Source organism: Acomys minous (genome assembly GCF_964271855.1).
Source record: "Acomys minous genome assembly, chromosome: 14".
In the NCBI taxonomy this organism is placed as follows: domain Eukaryota; kingdom Metazoa; phylum Chordata; class Mammalia; order Rodentia; family Muridae; genus Acomys; species Acomys minous.
The window spans coordinates 82,566,766-82,585,529 of NC_140496.1; the positions used below are offsets into that span (position 1 = coordinate 82,566,766).

Here is an 18,764-nt window from a genome sequence, read left to right on the forward strand (position 1 = left end):
ACCAAGGTGTTACATGTCCAGTCTACTGATACTAAAAGAGAAATAAATGCAGTATACATGTACAATTTAAAGACATCAAGGTAATTATTAACTAATATTTTTAAGTGTCCTAAGTTCCAAAATATATCTAAAAGCTCAACAACATGAAGTTTTTAAATAAGGTAATTAATTCTTACAGAATATATTGTTATCCTGCAATCAGACAAGTGTGAGGTTACTTCTTGCCCACCCTGTTTTTCCCCCTCAGCTCGGTAGCATTAAAAGAGATCCCTGTGAGAGCCTCAGGGACCTGTGTGTGGATATGGCTAATTTAAACTCTGACCCAGAAAGACAACCTCCCTGCTCCTAGGTCCACCTTGCCTAAGTGATCTCAGACCATTCTTTTCCCTGGAGGAAGGATTTGCTTTCCAAACCCTTCGCTTCCTCCGACTGGGTAACTCACTCACTGTGAGGAATCGCTGCCTCCTCTCGCGTCAGCGCTCTCTGCTCTCCACTGCCAGCTACAGCATTGCTCTGCAAAGCGTTTTTATTGACAGGCTCTAAGTCCAGGTTTCAGGTTCACTGTGATCTAACAATTCCAAAGATCCGGGTCAGAGTAAAAGCCGAACAGGACCGCATGCCCCCGAACCGGTGATCACTTCTGGAATGAGTGGTAAACACAGAAAAGCAAAGCCCTCGATGACGCTCACTCACAAACCTTCCTGATGCCAGTTCAGTATGAAATTCTGGTCAACTTCTGACTCTCGTGGTGCATAGGAAAATCAATGTCAGAAAGACAACCCGAGACGGCACTTACTTTCATGTCACAGTAAGTCTTTGCACACCATGTCGGGGAATTATTATAATCTGAAGGTCAACTTAAATATCTGAGTTCTCGGCACTTAAGCCTTCTCACAAACTAGCATGATCACAACTAGACCTATGTCTAGAGGCCTCGCTGGAATTACTCACAATGACATGAACAATGCCTTGATGCTAGAACTGGGATTTTAAGTTAACGCATGCGTGCAAAATGCCCTCTGGCCTAATGAAAGAGTGAACTGTACAGGATATATAAATAGGGGAAAGAATTTGGCAGCTCAAATGTAAGTATCTACAATACTACTGAAAGTCACTCTATAACGGTGTGTGTGTGTGTGTGTGTGTGTGTGTGTGTGTGTGTGTGTGTGTGTGTGCCACATACATGCATGTTTGGCCTTGCCAAAAGTTCACACTAAAGAGACAGTGCAGCGTTCCTCTTCACATGTCAGTTCACAACTATAGAGAAGAAAGAAGAGACTAGCACATGGCATACTACAGCATTCAGACTAAACAGACGCAGGCCACAGAATCCCAGACAGTCAGGTGATGAAATCACATTGATTTAAACGTCAGCTTCCTTCCTGGAAGTTGAGAGATTTGACCAATGGGCATCACTGTTGATTCCTAGCCCAACGTCCTCCCGTCTTCCTCATTTGTGGCCTAACACTTACCAGTAGGCCAGGTTCTTGGACATCGTCACTGTTACAGCCATAGTAGTCCAAAGCAGTATCCAATTCCAGCATGTTTGCCTGTGCTCTGATGCTCTTGTTCGCGTGGCAAAAGGAACAGAGAGCAGCATTCCCCATCTCTGCTCTACAGTTCCTGCTGTGGGTGGGCCTGCCCTTGCCCGGGGACTGGCCTCCCAGGCATTTGCTAGCAGAGACAATCCATGCTCCTTGGCTCCTCAGCTCAGCTCTCCAACATGTCCCTCACCAGTTCTCCCGTCGGGTGCCCGGCTTGCTGTTGTCAGAGAGAACTCAAAACCCCGGCGACTGTAGCCTGCATTCAGTGACCATTTCCAGTTCAGGGACTGCCAGTCTATTTTTACACCTACCAGGCCAGCTATGCATGTCAATAGAGTGAGGGGGGTGAGGCAGACAGAGAGCAGGGGAGGGGGCGGTGTTGTTTTGTTTTTTCACCATGCAAGCGGCCTGCCTCACACATGGGCTGACTTTCCTGCTGTGTAAAACGTCTCTCCATAAGAGAAGTTTTGCATTCCTCAATAAATTCCTGGTAATCCTTTGATTTTTTTTTTCCTCCTCGCCATTCTTGTACTCATACAAAATACAAACTCTCTTAATAACTTTGCTTCACCAATGTAACAGACAACTGTTATTTTGTAAGTGCTTAAACCAAGTGGCAACCAAAGTAACCGATGGCCCCTGCCTTTCTTTACCAATCACAGAAAAGAATTGGCTCTCCCTTTCAAATATTCATTGGACACATGACAGTCAGAATGGTTCATTTGAACCCTGTGTAGAAGTTTTAATTTTAAAAAAATCATGCACGTGTCATTACCCATAAGTGACTGCATAAGAGCAAACACTTTTGGTTCATTTGTAATTCTTGTTCATTTTTAATATTTGAAAAATCCTCGTAAACCACATAAGAAAATATTCAAGATGGCTTTCAACACGGCACAGTCTTTGAAATTGTATTTTGGCTTTTGAACTGTTTCTTGCGTTCCTTGCTAAACACTGTAAAGCACACAGAACTCAGGAGGCTGACTGTGATGGAATATGAGGAGCACTAAGGACTGGTGATCACCGCCTCCACTAGGGACTCCATATGTAGCGATTTGAAGTAGTCCTCCCTTCCTTACTTGTTACCGGGTAGGTGTCTGTGCATATTTTGTGTATAGAAATCGTCTTCTTCAAATAGTTTTACGCTATGGCAGCTGGGAGTTATTGTTTTGCATAGGACCTCAAGACACCTCATTCCAAGCCGTGGCACTAGGTTACATCACGTAGTATAAAAATCTTATCCCTACACCACTCCAATTGCCACTATGCAATAAAATTACTTTATTTTTTAACTATATAAGAAAAGGTATCATTTTTCACTTTAAAACATTTCTTTATTAATTTATTTACTGACTTGCTTTACATCCAGGTCATAGGCCATCCTCCTCACCTCCCGGTCCTACTAGCCCATCCCCCGCCCTGTTCTTCAGAAAAGGGGAGCCCCACTTCCAATCCACCCCGGCTCATCAAGTTGCTTCGGGTCTGAGCACATCCTCTTCCCCTGTGGCCTAGCAAAGCAGCCCTGCCAGGGGGAAGTGATCAAAAAGCTGACTTTTAAACCTAGACATTTTTTTCTTAAAAACTACTTAGTAGTACAAAAACACTACAACAATGTGTGGGACCCATTCTCCACTACATTGAAGAAGAGCGAGCTCATCCAGGTGGTGGTAGCTCACACCTTTAATGCCAGCACAGGAGGCAGAGTCAGGAGAAGCTGTATGAACTCAAGCCAGCCTGGTCTACAGAGCGAGTTCCAGGACAGCCAAGGCTACACAGAGAATCCTTGTCTCAAATGACAACAACAACAGCAACACGAGGAACATCCTCTAAACACTTTCAGTGCTCAATTATGAGAAAGTACACCTGAGGACAGTACTTTGCTTTCAGTAACAAGGTTAGGCTGGGGCTGAGGTGTGGCAGGCAAAGACTTTCATCTTGGTTGGATAATTTTATACAATTGAAATGGCTGACTCATCACAACACTGTGATTTCTCACCAACTGTTCCACACACTTGGTGCATGGGCTATAGGAACTGGGCAAGCTATGCTGTTTAATTATGTGTTTTAAAAAATCTAGTCTCCAAAGATGTAGCTTTAACTTTCTGTCTTTTTCTGGTTTCTCAGAGCCTGGGGAAGATTTACAGTCCACAAGGCTTACAAGGGATACATCTGAAATATGTATGACCTATTCAGAATGTAAGCCAGGATTGTTCTGGCTGGTAAAAAGGGATGCACTCTCCCACTCTTTGTAACTAATTTAAAACATTTTTGCAATATAAGAATTCAACATTTGACTTAAACTTTAATATAGAATTACGCAAATTACAGGACTGGAAGGGAACTCTGCAAACCATCTCTAAGTTCCCTATTGCATTCTAGAGCTGAGATCTGGAAGTCTTCTATAAGTAAATGGGGCATTTAGCTCCTCCAGAGAGGGCAATAGTTTGAGTTGTGAGTGAACAGTTGTGCTGTTTGCCGGCCTGAGGTGTTCAATGGCATCTTTCTCTCATCACTGCTGCGCAATCTACTGGGTACCTTGGCTCTTGCTTCTTCACATCTACTCCCTCCTTCCTCCTCATCTTATAGCTCACATTTGCCTGACATTCCGTGTTATGCCTAAGTACTTTGCCCCTGTTTGCTTACTGATTTTCTTTAACTTCTTGAATAAGGTTGGAACCGCTATCAGCCTTTACTCTCCTTTCGTATGGGCCTGCGTGCTCTCACTGACCTCTTCCTACCTAACAAAACACATTAACACTAACGCTAAGTGTGAAACAAATGAACGAAATGCAGACTCATCACTTCTATATTTAACTAAGCTTGACTGACCTTAACTTCTCTTCTCTATATATTAGGACAGGCTGTTACATATTAGAACAGTAAAAGGCTGAATAATTTTAAGGATGACAAAATTTTCAGTTCATTTCTTGACATAACAATAAACATCCCTTTTAGTATTTGAAAAACTATTAACACTGTATGGAGGCGACTTTTACTAGAATAGAAATTGTACAATGCTGTTGAGTGAAAGGGGGCAGGGGGATGCTTAAAGCAACAAATTGTAACGTAGCATGTTGGCAACTCTCAGAAGATACTTTCCCAGTGGAAACATGTTCATTCTTTCACCAGAGAAACCTTCTGCTCCTTGAGTATGTATATTCCTATCACAGGGGCTGTCCAAAGGGCAACATGGGTTAGTCCTCAGATCGCACTGATTAATAAGAGCAGGCAGAGGAGAGGTAAGTAGAAACTCTTAATATCCTGTGATAGCCGAAATTTCCTGGTTTCTACTGACCAGGTTTAAATGGTCATCAAGCTAGAAAGTCTCAAGACCCATGAAAAGGGAATTATGAACAATTCTTAAAAACCCAGTACTTTCTAAATGACAACAAAAGTGTGAAGGGTCTATAGAAGAGTTAAAAATAGAAGTTAAAAGAGCTAAAAAGCCAGGTGGGCATGTCCCCGGAGGGTAAGTGATGTAACAATCTACACACGCAGCATTTTGTCATATTGAAGACAAAGTGAACAAACACAGCGTCATGTCTTAAAAGCATGCTGGCTGACTCCATCTCTCAAGATACCTACAAAGGATGTACTTGATCCTGGAGCAGAACAATGCCACCACTGTTCCTTAAAAATGCTTCAAAGTCATTAGGGCAAATTACTCAGAAAGCAAATATTTGCATGTCTGACCATACTTGGAGAAGGATACATGAGCTTGAGACATGATTTCACAGGTGAAATTCAAATCCCTAGTGATGTGGCATTTGCAGTACCTCCTTGAGTTCCTGAGCACTTGGCTATTATTATTTCATCTGTAATCTTTATTCTGTATTCTGTATTCTGTCTTTTGATCTATTATAAGAGGAAAACAATTACAGACTGAGAACAGAGGCTGGCTTCTTTGCTGTAAAAGACTTTGCTCACACCCCTAAGACAGCAAAACTGAAAAATTAGCCATTGCTGTTTTCAGTTTCACATTTTAAATGGAGAGTCCTGGTTAAAAGTCATCAGAAAAGTCACACATGGAGAAGAAATCACTGCCTGGGTTGTGTCATCTGACTTAAAGACTTCTGCAGGGGAGTTTTGAAAAGATCTTGGCAGGCACTATTCACTGACGCCCTGGCTTGACCACTGGCTGACCCGTGCACATTTGTGAAACACTATCAAATCTGTGCTTCAATCTTCTCCTTTGGGAAGTATAGACCTTCAACTAGATCACTAGCTCCTTCTAAGCTCCTGAAGTGTTTGTCTTCCAGGACACAAAATCTGTTAATACTTGCACCACTACTTAACACTCAGGGGTAGTAGAGGCTGACCATCTGTTTAGACCATTCAATGGGCAGGAGGGTGGGGGGTGAGGGTGGAATAAGAACTTCTTGTTTTCTTGCTATGATCTGTCAGGCTCCGTTTCTGTGAGCTGTCTTCATTCATTCTGCTTTCCCTGGAAGACTCCTGAGGAATACCAAAGGACCTTGGTGAAATAGGATGGACTCTTCCTGGGTACCCAGAAGACTCCTCTTAAGGAGAGAGCCTTCTTGCCCTGCCTTTCTTGAACACTAACCAGATTGACAATTTTGCTACAGCTCTCAGAGTCCACCAGAGTGAAATAATGGTAACACTGGCCTGGCAGTAGACTTGCTTTTCCAGACTTACTGCAAGAATTTATAGGACCCAGTAAGACAAGGCCACAAAACCTGTATAAGCTAAGAGGGGTCTTAGTGTCCCTTGAATATTTTGATTAGCTTGTTCATAAAGTGAGTATGATCACATTAGATATATATCTTAATGACCGTAAGTCTGTTAAGGAGCCAAAGAGGAAAGGAAAATTCACTCAGAATTATGGAAGTTAATTTTTCTTTCTTGGTCCTGGAGAGATGGCTCAACAGATAAAGCCAACTTTTGCTCTTTCAGAGGACCTGAGTTTGATTGTCACACTGGGTGGCTTGCAACTCCAACCAGGAGATCTGCTGTCCTCCTCTTTGGGTACTGCACCCAAGTACACAGCACCCACCCATCACCTCCCCACCAGACATACACATAAATGAAAACAATTGTTTATTTTTTTAAGTAACACTTTACCCTTACCTCCAAGTTGCAAGGGTTACCACACAAACAAAAAAGTCTATGTAGAGCTTTTCCATTTGAACTACCATTTACAAAACAACTTCCCTAACATGTTACTTAACACTCTGTGTTTTACAGTTCATTGTTAATATGTAAGTTTCGTGCTACTTGTGCTGAACTTAAAATTCTTTAGTGGAGCTAGGGAGATAGAGATCAGTCAGTAAAGTTCTTGACTTGCAAGCATGGGTTTCTGAGTTACATCCATTCTTCTCCCACACAGAACCCACAAAAATAAATAACAAACATTGAAAGACAAATAGAAAAGGTCAAGTGCACACCCTTGCAATCCCAGGGTTGTAAACGCAGAAACAAGTGGTTGTTGCGTCTTACTGGCCAGCCAGCCTAGGTCAATAGATGCATTCCAGACCAAAAGAGAGCCTGCCTCAACAAAATAAAACAAAATAAACAAGCAACAACAACCTGAAAGTGACACCTGAACTTGATCTCTGGATGCCCCCCCTTCACATAAGAGTGAATACACACTCAATCATAAACTTTGGGGGCTGTAGAGATGACTTAGCTGCTCAGAGCATGTCCTGTCTGACCTGTGCTGGGTTGCTTGTACACACATGATGGTTTACAGCACTCTGTATCTTTATCTCCTAAAGATATAACACTCTCTTACAGTCTCCTCGGACAACAGACATGCACATGGTACACACACACACACACACACACATAAACACACACACACACACACACACACACACACACACACATGCAGACAAAACACTCATACAGAAAAGTACATAAATCCTTTTAAAATTATAGCTCTTTTAAAAATCTGCTTAGATTACAATCTTGCTATTTTTTCCAGTTTAACTTGAAGCTGGCTGTTTTGTTCAAATGTATCCATCCGATTAAACAAAATTTCTGTTATTCCATTGTATGTAAATTCTCCCAAACACCATCACATGAAACCAAGGACAAGTTAACCCAACTTTCTGAATCACTGAACTATGGAAATAAAGCCGGTACATGCTGTACAGGAGCCCAGTTGGCATGTTGTTTTCCTTCTATGCTCCGGCCCATCAAATATAATTTATTTAGCTAAAATTGAAACTCATAATGATTTTTTTGTCAGCTGAATCTGTTATGTAACTGATCATTAAGGAAAAGTGCATATGTATGGATTTCCACTAGATTTCCCGTATCTTCCCTTCTCGAACTGAGGTCAGTACAAATGAGTTCTACTGTTGGTGCTTTACACCCATTACCCAAAATAGATACCACCAAGCTGTTCACGGGCCCACAAACAGCAATTAGCCAATTTACTTTTTCAGTCCACCCAGCTATTACTTCTTTGCAGACTGTTGCCTCCTGACTTGTGACATATCAAGGACAATATTCTTTAACAGAGAGTTTCAGAGCTTAGGAAGTTTTCCGAAGGCCACACCACTCTATGCCCTGTATAACGCGGGTACTCAATGTCACTCGCTGACGTGAAGGAGTCTGTGAGGCAAGGAAGGCACGGTGTCCAGAGAAGACCATTTGGATGACTCTATGTCATGGGAAGGGGATTTCGAAATGCAACAGGAACAACAATGTAATCAGTGTGAACTCCTACTTGATCTAAAGGAAAGATATGTAGAGACGGTACTTAGAAAATAGGCTGTCTCCTCTTGGTATCCCCTCAGGAACAGTCATAGGGGAGGGGAATAAGGGGAAAATGGGAGGGAGGGAAGAATAGGAGGATACAAGGGATGGTATAACCATTGAGGTGTAACAAGAATAAATTAATAAAAACATTTTAAAAAGCTGAATAAATAATAAAATTTTTTTAAAAAAGAAAAGACACAAGTGTCCTGTGAAGAGCCGGGCAAGTGATTAAAACCAAAACACGAATTTGGGGCTGGGTCACGGTATAATTTATTTTTGAAACCCAATACAGATTTTTTTTAACTTACTAAGCTTTCTGAAGGCTTCTGAAAACAGCTTCAAGGAATAATCAGATCTCTGTTCAGTTGAGGTGAATTTAAAATGAATAGTGGATGGCATTGCTCTTGCTCAATACTGATGCCTGGAGGCCCAACATTCATAGACAAGGTGACTGCTAGGGAGTCTGGAGAGAAAGCTGCCCAGTTGCACTGTATGCTGCATGCCACAGCTGTCTAGTCTTTTCCATCAAAAGGGAAACTAGAAAAAGCACATGCAGCAGCAGTTAAAGCCACTGAATGAACATCTAGACAGGGCAGGTCACGGTTCTGCACTAGTGAGGGTTCATATGACGTCCCTGGCAGTCCTCACTCTTATATATTCAGCAAAGCCCCTCTTGCCCCAAGCGCAACTAAATGACCCATCGCTGAGACCAACAAATGAAAACCTACTTTAGTTCCATCCCATCCATTCTCACAGTGCTTAGTGTTTGCTTTCCCTCAAAGGTTCCTAGGCACTGAGCCATACACATTTTACATGCTGTTTGTAGGGGCATCCAGACGGTCAAGAGAGATCATTACTGGTGCATATTTTGACTTATGTCACAAAAACTGTATTATTTTGATCCATTTGGAATTATCAAAATTTTCTTTTAATTATAAATTCCATGTAATTATACATGAAAGTATTTTAATCTAATGGTCTCAAAGTATTTTCGAATTGTGTGTGTGTGTGTGTGTGTGTGTGTGTGTGTGTGTGTGTGTGTGTGTGTGTACGGGTACATGAGTAAGTCAGAGGTCAATATAAGGTGTCTTTTGTCTACTTTCCAACACCTTTTTAAAAATACACTTTATTTATTAAGAATTTTGCAGTACTCCAGGGCAGGCCTCATGTTCAGGTGTAGCTGACCAACATATAAAGGACTGCACCGTTTGCTTGTTTGTTTTTTAAATGTAATTTTATTTGTTTACAGTTTGCTGGGGTTTTGTTTGTTTTTTTCTTTTGGGGTGGTGTTTTATTGGTTGGGGGGATTGTCTTGGTGAGTTGGGTTTTTGTTTGTTGAGAACCACTTAAGAGTGGGTAGGCAGAGGAAAAAAAATGTGAAAGGACTCTAAGGAAGAGAAGAATATGATCCAAATACATTTAAATTTAAAAATTGTTTTAAATGGTAAAAGTTGCAAAGAGACAAAGATCATATACTGAAATTAACCTGACCCAAAGTCGATACACCTCAGTGAACTTGTCTGATTTGCACGGCGATTCTGAAGGCGTGGAGCTTCCCACAGGACTTCACACGGTCACTATCGGATATATTTCGATGCACCTAGGTAGCCCTGAAACTGAAACACCCATGACAGACTTAAAGCTAGGAAAACAACTTGCTTTATAAAGCTACTAGGTTGGAGTTGGTCTGTTTAGACAATGTTTCCCAGGCAACCTGAACCTCCATGGTGAGCTACACTTGCTGGCCAGCCAGCTTTCAAGAGTCCGTCAGTCTCCACCACGCCTTTGCCAAATCTCTACGTGGGTATTGGGAGTCAAACTTGGGTCCTGATGCTTGGGCACCAGGTAGCAACTGAAATTGACACCACAGCTTTGGTTTCTAAGTACTTAAGATAATAATTTTCTAACAAAATAAACACAAAACCTCATTTGAAATCAAACAGAAGATACAAACATTTAACCTATACAGAGTGTAGGATGAGAGACATACAATTTGTCTACCATGTACAAGGCTCTGGGCTTAATCCCTAGTACAATAAAGGAAGGAAGGAAAGAAGGAAGGAAGGAAGGAAGGAAGGAAGGAAGGAAGGAAGGAAGGAAGGAAGGAAGAAAGGAAGAAAAAAGAAAGAAAGGAAGGAAGGAAGGAAGAATAGTATACTGCGAACTGCTGCCAGGCATTAGCCATTCAAGAAAAAATTCAAGTTCAAGGTAAATGTCACTATAGGAGTATCCATGGGACATTCTCTGGTTTACTGTGAGTGTAGCCACAGTTTCCTGTGTCCTACATAATACACTGAGTCAAGAGAGACCCTCCTGAAATGCTCACTTCAGCAAGTGATTTTAAATCTGGTGTCTTTTGTTCTAAAGTGTGCGTTGAGCACACACTTAATAAAAAAGCAGTAGGACTAAGGCAGGAGATTGAGAGACTAAATTTAATTCATTTCCAATGTGAAGACATAGAGAATCAAAAGGTACGAAAATGTCATAATGCAAACAATAATTTATTTAGCTACTGTTTCAAAGTCTCTTTAAAACAAGTACGTTTAGCCGGGCATGGTGGTGCACACCTTCTATCCCAGCACTCAGGGAGGCAAAGGCAGGCGGATCTGTGTGAGTTTGAGGCCAGACTGGTCTACAAAGTGAGTTCCAGGACAGTCAGGGCTACACCCAGAGAAATCCTGTCTGGAAAAGCCTAAATAAAAATAAATAAATAAATAAATAAATAAATAAATAAATGTGCATCTGTGACTCTTAAAGAATAAAGAAGTATTTCTAGTCCTTATATATTATTCATTGTAGCATAAATGTCCCAATCACATATTGTTTGTTCTCCCTGGAGAAGGGCAGAATTATTTTAAGTTTTCAATTACTTTTCAAATGGATCACTTTACAGGCAATCAGAAACCCCGGGAATATAAGCAAGAGACATAAAATATTATAAGATCAATACTGTCAATTTAGTCTTCTTGAATTATTGCCAGTGTGGTCTTCTGGCCTCTGAGCTAAGATCTCTCTGGGTACACACTGCAAGGGGATCTATGCTGAACTTTAGTATTCCCATCTGTATAATAATGAGATATAATAAAAAGATTCACGCAAATGTTTGCAAGGTTTAATCTTTGGAGTCAGCATTTATAAATCATGCTATTAGGTAAGCTTACAGTATATCGCCTCTATGAGAAGAGGAAGGGAAGAGAAAGGGGAAGGGAAGGAGAGAGAGGGAGTAAAGAAAATATAAAAATATATATATATATAAAGAAAATATAAAAAAATAAAAATAAATAAAAAAAATATTTAAAAAAATATATAAAAAAATATAAAAAAAAGAGCTAGTTCTGAAAATTAGGGTGTTTGTCTTTTAAGAGTGTTAATGAATATTTTTAGCAAAATGTTTTCCCTTCTACTGAGTTTTTAGAGAAGGCTTTAAACATCCTTTGTGGTTTTGTAGGTCAGTAGAGAGCCTCTCCACTAAGCCAGTGTTCTGCACTCACCCGCTCCCAGCACAGCCTCCTCCTGCTGGGAAGGCAGCAGCACAGCATCTCTCTTGCTGTCTGAACTGAGTACCTTGTTGTTTAGGCGGTCCCTGCTCCGTATATATTCCAGCAGAGTGCCCTCATTCCTGTTCCTTTGCTACTATTTTAGGTTAGTAATCCTCTTTACAGAATTACTGAGGCCGCCACATAGACAATTATTCCCTGTTGCAGCCTCACTCACTGCACTGCAATCTGTTCCCCGACACGGTATCAATAGAGACCTTTCTAAGGCTCAGCAGCGTGAGGAATACCCCTAAAACCCTTGTGGCAAAAAACTAATGTAGTACAGGTCTGATCCCCAATAATCACATTGGTCTTCATACCCTCTGTGCCTTCCCCCCCCCCCCCGCCCGCATGCAATTGCCTTTATTAATAGTCTTCTATCTGGTCCCGTCCCTCCCTCTGTCAATAGTTACAAGACTTCTCTTTGAAGCCGTGCCTGGCCAACAACATTGAGGGTCAGCTCTGGACACAGGGACAGCATGGTGACTGTTAACACATGTGCCATTGTTTCTTGATGTGTTTCTCTACCTCACTAAAATATGGACTGATGTTTTATTATGCCGGTTCATCCCTAGTACTTCTGACAATGCCTCTGCATAGCAAGCATGCACAGACAATTACTGGGAAAAAAATCTTCCTTCGTGTGTTAAAAATGATTGATTTCTACAAACATTTACTTCATTTGTCCCATAAATATTCATTCAGCACTGCATGCTAGGCCCAAACCCATCATCTAAATGAAAAAGATGCAAACGTGTGATATTAATGATGTGCACACAGAAACGCGTCAATGAATCTCTGAGAATAGCAATCTGCAGAAATTTATCCAATTACCATTAAATGTCCCTTTGTTCTGTTCTCATTACCCTCCTGTCATTTCTTGATATGGTTATTTTTTTTTTCAGATGCTTGATTTCGTTATGAAATGGTCCAGACACTAAATCCATTAGTCATCATCTGAATATAAGGAATAGTGAAAACATCCAACATGCAAATGACCACAGGCCCAATAGTAGCCACTATGATGGTGGTCCATTAGGCAAGGATGGGGTTGCTAAGGACACAGGCACCAGCAGAATAGCCTCGGATACGCACAAGAGAAGAATGCTGTCACTGTTGCTGACCCTGGAAATGCAGGGTTTGCTCTGTAAAGGTTTATGGATTACTCCTACAATAAGGGTGCATGCACATATCCATTTCTCTGAGGACTAGCCATCATGAATCTATAAAGACATTATGTACAGTGAACACTCCTTTGACTCTATCCTTTCCTTTGGAGAGTTGTTCTGTGTTCCTTCACTGCTGGCTCCACCTCCCCCGCCCTGCCTCCAACACACCTGTTAGATCAACAGGCTCTTCCTTACTGTCATCACAGCTACCATCTCTGTACGGCCATCACTCCTCTAACACAGCCTTCCAACTTCCGGCCCTCATCTTCTCTCCACTGCTTTGTTCCATATAGTTCTTCGCTTCTAATGTGTTTTACCTTCCATGCAAATCTTAATGACTTACACACAGCCACCATCAATAATGTAGGAAACGCATAAATGCAAAAAACACATCAGGGTCATGAGATTGCTGGAAGTGCCTATAGAAAATAAGTATCTGCCTCCTTTTTTCATGGTCAATGGCCAAGTACTCAATGAAAGCCTTCTTTTCCTTCCACTGTTGGATATCATTTAGAGGTTGACCTGTTGTAACTATCCCTCTGAAACAATGAAGGCCAGAAAAATTCAGTCTTGCTTCCTCTCTGCAATGATAGAGTTTGAAATTACAGCTTTAAATTTCTAAATCCCTATGTTTATAGAATGTACTTTAAAAATATTTTCCTGAGGCGGGGACAGCAGGGTCTCACTCTGTAGCCAATGCTGGTCTTGGCTTCACATCCTCTCCTCCCTCCACGTCAACCTCTCAGGGTGGCTAGGACTACAGTGACCAGGTCTCTGGAGTCACATTGGATAACTCAGCTATTCTGATCAGAGTTTGCCCAGTTTTGCTAAACACATATCTTAGGCTCTATCTAGTTGATCAAGAACGTCATGGCCATTTAATTTTCTCTGAATTCCTTTCCCAAAAAAAACATCAATAGGAGTGAGTGTAGTTTCCATTAACCACTGACGTTTTAAAAATACCAACCTTGCTGAAACATTCTATCTATAACATTGAGTTATAACTGGTCAGGTTATCAAATGCTACAATCTATTTCTAATAAGATTCTTCCTTCTGCTTCTTCTGGAACCTGATAGGACTTGGTATATTATTATCTCACTTTATGATGCAGGAAGATTGATTATTCCATGGTGACAAGGCACAGATAGATCTCTGACTTCCCTATTGAGCAGAAATGCTGATCAGATCTTTATGTATGGCCCAACATTTTATATTTATACCTAATGGCCTTCCCTTTTCCTTTTACTTGCCTTTTGATCCTCCCTGGTTTCCACAACAACACAATAAACAACACTAACTGTAAAACAGCTCACAAGAGAGTTTAGAGTTGTGTCTATCTGCAGTTTAATGATATGTGTACAGACTAACCACTTTTCTCTTTTTGTGGCTAGAGGACCTCTTCCCCTCTCTCCAGCTCCTGTAAGATTCCTGTTGAAGATTTCTAGAGCTTACACACCTGCATGGAAGCTGTTTAGGTCACCAGAGGTGCTGATAATGTGAATGGCTCCAGAGTTGGTAATTCTGAGTGTTCTATACATCTCCTAGTGACCTTATTATTGAAGACCTTGCTGTAGCTTAAGCTACATGACAAATCATGAGACTGTTCTATATTGTGCTTGCTCTGCTCCTTGAAATAGTAACAATACTTATGAGTTACTGATACAGCTTCTCTGTATTATTACCATCTTTCCTTGAGCACTATAAAGTCAACTGGAGAAGCAGGGAGGCAAATTACTCTGAGGCTTATTACTTCCTTTTTATCAAATCTCACTTTCGGCCTTGACTGAAGAGTTGCCAAATCGCTGTTACTGAGAAAAGTAAATAAATACCATTGGACCTTCTTGGAACAGCGCCTGGTCCCTAGCACTGCCCATAGAGTTAACTGGGATCATTCCCCATTGACTTAGTCATTCTCTTTCCAATCAGGTGACTCCAAAATTTTGTTATCTTTTCTGTAGGGTGTAATTTTAAAATATAAAACATCCAGCATTCTGTCTGCATGGTCTGGAAAAGAGGTACAGACTTTGAATCCAACACCTGTGGTCTTTGAGATTAGGGGGAAATGAATCATTTTCAGCCTCCTCTCTGGCGCCCCCCCCCCACACACACACACACTCCTAAAAAAGGAAAATTAAAAATATCTGCCTCATGGGGAGAACTTCATGATACAGTACAGTGCGCAGCACCAACATCTGCACCCAGTTGCTCAGTCCAGGTCTTCTTGCACCCCCCCCCCACCGCATCACTCACCCCTGCTTTCAGAATAAACGGGGCAAGCCTCTTCAGGCTTCCGGCTGGTGGTGACTCACAGGGGACTCATCTCCGGATCCAGTACCCTCAGCTTCTCAAGCGCTTAGGAACAAGTCATTGTACCTTCGCCTATATCTAGGGACAACCAGTAATTAAGTTGCTGCTTCTTTTTCCTCCGGTGCTAAGGAGAACTAGCTTGTTACTAATTTCAGCCCTACCCTGCTGGAGGGCTGCCATCAGGAGGACTGTGGGGAGTATGACCCTCAAGGTACTTCCACAGTGCTGTTTTCTTTCCCAGTATTGAACCTTGTCCCATGATCAATATGACTTTTAGTGATTGGCCAAATGAGTACTAAACCCTTCCTTGGTGTTATGCACATGTTGCTGAAATTCTCCCATGGCTGTAGTCCCACCTTCCTGAAGGAAACCCCAGTGTTGATGATTTCTCACAAGGACAAGGCAAATATGTAACGCTATGATGAGTGAACTGCCAGGAAAACTATCTCCTCTAGGTCAATTTCTTCACCCTGTCCACAGATCTTATACCAGGTCCCAGATGCCCCTATCCACGACACATGAAGTCATTCTGTTTCTAGACTTTAAATTGCAATACTTTTTAATTGAAAAAAAAAAGTTTTTTTCAACTGCAAATATTTATCAAAAGAATTAGTGTCATTGGTAAGTCTTATTAAAATGATTACACTGACAACTACATTTGAAATACAAACTATAGTAAAAATGCAATAAGCAACATGAGTATGTTGAAACTTGGGAAAAGACCGGAAAGGATAACATATTTAAACATATATTAAAAATAAGACATAGGGCTGGACAGATGGCTCAGCAGTTAAAAGCAACTGGTGCTCTTGCAGAGGACCTGAGTTCAGTTCTCAGCACTCTCAGGGCAGCGCACAACCTTATGCAAGTCCAGTTCCAGGGCATTCTGACACCTTCTTTTGGTCCCATAGGGTACCACATACTTGTGATGCACATATATAAATGCAAGCACAATTCTTACATGTAAAATTTAAATAAAACTTAAAATAAGATATAGGATTAAATGTATATATATACATATATTTTATACATATATACATATATTTATATCATACCATTTAAACAGAATCACAAAGTTTTTTTTTCAAGAATCTGCTCTGATATGAACTAACTGAAAAACGGGGGGAAAATTGAGTTCACAGAGCATTAACAGGGGATAGATGAGACAGCTAGGGACAGCTTTCTGTTTTCTCTTTTACATGTTGAAGAAGTTTTCCCTGGCCAACTTTATTACTCTGCTGGTCAAATTCTTGGCCTCTAGAACCCACGACACAAAATGGTGATTGAGCTCAATGAGAAAAGGGAGACAAATGAAGGGCAGAAACCTTTGAACCCGTAAGCCTTTTGTCTATATATATCACTTTAATATCTTGCCAGATGTGTTTTTATCTCTCCATCTTCTATGAAAATGCATGTAGTTTCACACAGAGAGAAACTGCCCCTTCAGGGTGCATGGAATCACAAAGGTCCCATTGAAATCCACTGTGCTCTAGTGTGCAGGAATGCCAGGGCGTTGGAAACTCAGTCACAATACACTGTTTGTTGCAGCACAAGTGTTCCTTGGGTGCTCTGATTTACAGGTCTGTCTTCACTTAAAAGTCTGTTAAGACCCAGACATGCCACAGCCACCGAAGTCTCGGTGAGCTTTGCCCTTCTACTTCTTAAATCACTGTTGCTTCCTAATGATGTGCGTGCTTTTTAGCAGCTTTAGAGTAAGAGACACTTGCAGTCATCAGGGACTTGAAAGTTTTAGAATCTGGAGCGCTGATCTGAACTCCACAAGGAATGAAGTTTAAATTTCCGTATCACGCCTACGCTCAGATAATCTGCATGCCGGGGTCAAGTGAACACAGCCATTTCATGGCAGAAGCTTAAATGACGTTCATCCAGTTTGAGCAGAGAGAAAAGTTACAGAGATTAAGCAAGCTTTAGGACAATTAAACATGAATAGGAAGTGTGACAAATAATCCAGGTTAATGAGACAGGAGAGTAAAACAAGTGGGAGTGAGTGAGGAGGGAGGACTTCCAAGCAACTGCGGGAGATTTCGTGCATCCCAGGGGAGAATTTCATGTCCTATAGAATGGGAATTCTTATTTAAAGTTAAAGAATAAGCAGGATACCAAGATGAAACTTGATAGCCTATGACCATATAGTGGGGGAGGAGGTCTCCCTCCGTCATAGACCTAGGGGAGGGGAATAGGGTGAAAGCGGGAGGGAGGGAGGAATGGGAGGATACAAGTGATGGGATAACAATTGAATTGTAAACTGAATAAATTAATAAAAATTTAAAAATAAAACAGTAAAATAAATAAATGAGTAAAATTAGAGAAATGGATAAAATGAGTGAAAGTGTTACTTTGCTTTATATATCAGTATAACTAAATGCAAGCCCGGTATATTACATTTAAAATGTTACAAAAGGAGACAAAATATATCTCTAGAAAAGTTCTGTTTCTGCCTTCAAAACATCTTCAGTCTCTTTGCTAATCTATAATAACATCAAGAACAGCTTTATATAAACAACTTTAAAACCCTGACTGAGGCCTGGAGAGATGGCTCAGAGGTTAAGAACATTGTCTATTCTTCCAAAGGTCCTGAGTTCAATTCCCACCAACCACATGGTGGTTCACAACCACTTATAATGAGATCTGGTCCCCTCTACTGGCATGCAAGCACACATGGAGGCAAAATACCATATAAATAATAAATTAAAAATTTTAAAAACCCTGATTCACCTTGCTTTTATGTGTATTATAACCTATAGGTTGCCTAGGAAAACTCTTCTCTATGTCTGATTCAGAACATTAGCCCATGACAAGTGAAGAGTTTAAAAGAGACAAAATCGATGTTTAGAATCAGCAGGGCATCTGTCACATCTTAGGCACTGTTGACATGATATGGAGGAAATCAGTGGTCACTGCATGATCAGATTTCAGCCCTGCAAGGCTGCACACACTGCTCTGGGCAAGAAGCTTTCTTCTGGAGCATTTAACCTTCAGAGTTCACAGAGCTAGAGGGAATACCTAGAGACTCTAAGGCAGACATATTAGCTGTCACAATACCATCAGTTATGTATCTAAGGAACCCAGATGGAATCTTAATATAGGTACTGGCCTGATGTTTAATGAATGTTAGAGTGATGTGCAAAATATTTAACAGCATATGCCCAGCTTCTAAAAATCATTGTAGGTTTAGTTGCAACTCAGAAATTAGGCTCCAGAGTGAATGAAAATAGTATATCTAAATATTTTACTGGGAAAAAATTGAGATGGACTGTTGGGGGTTGGTCTATACTAATTACCAGCCCTCAAGATCTTGTTGCCCCTCAGAGGAGCACAGTCTCAAGTACACCTGTTCCGGTTGTGTAAACCTGGCTCTACCTAGTTTAAAGTTGATTGGTTAATAAAAATCCTGAAGCTTGTGACTGGGCAGAAGAGAGGTAGCTTGGGGTCTCAGAGGGACCATGAGGCTGGGGGGAGG

At 41.1% G+C, this 18,764-nt stretch overlaps 1 protein-coding gene across 47 annotated transcripts in view; it reads right to left on the bottom strand.

Moving 5' to 3' along the window:
- Nucleotides 1–18,764, bottom strand: part of ANK2 (ankyrin 2) — a 574,434-nt gene that overhangs the window by 210,223 nt on the left and 345,447 nt on the right. For 5 of the 47 annotated variants that reach the window (XM_084755447.1, XM_084755442.1, XM_084755433.1 and 2 more), the window contains exon 1: nt 1,473–1,786. The exons of 22 other annotated variants lie outside the window; for them this stretch is intronic. In XM_084755447.1, the coding sequence (XP_084611573.1) occupies nt 1,473–1,607 (135 nt within the window). In that variant the 5' untranslated portion in view covers nt 1,608–1,786. Of the gene's footprint in view, nt 1–1,472; nt 1,830–18,764 lie in introns of those variants that run through there. 20 more of the 47 variants (XM_084755453.1, XM_084755408.1, XM_084755452.1 and 17 more) reach the window with 11 other exon arrangements.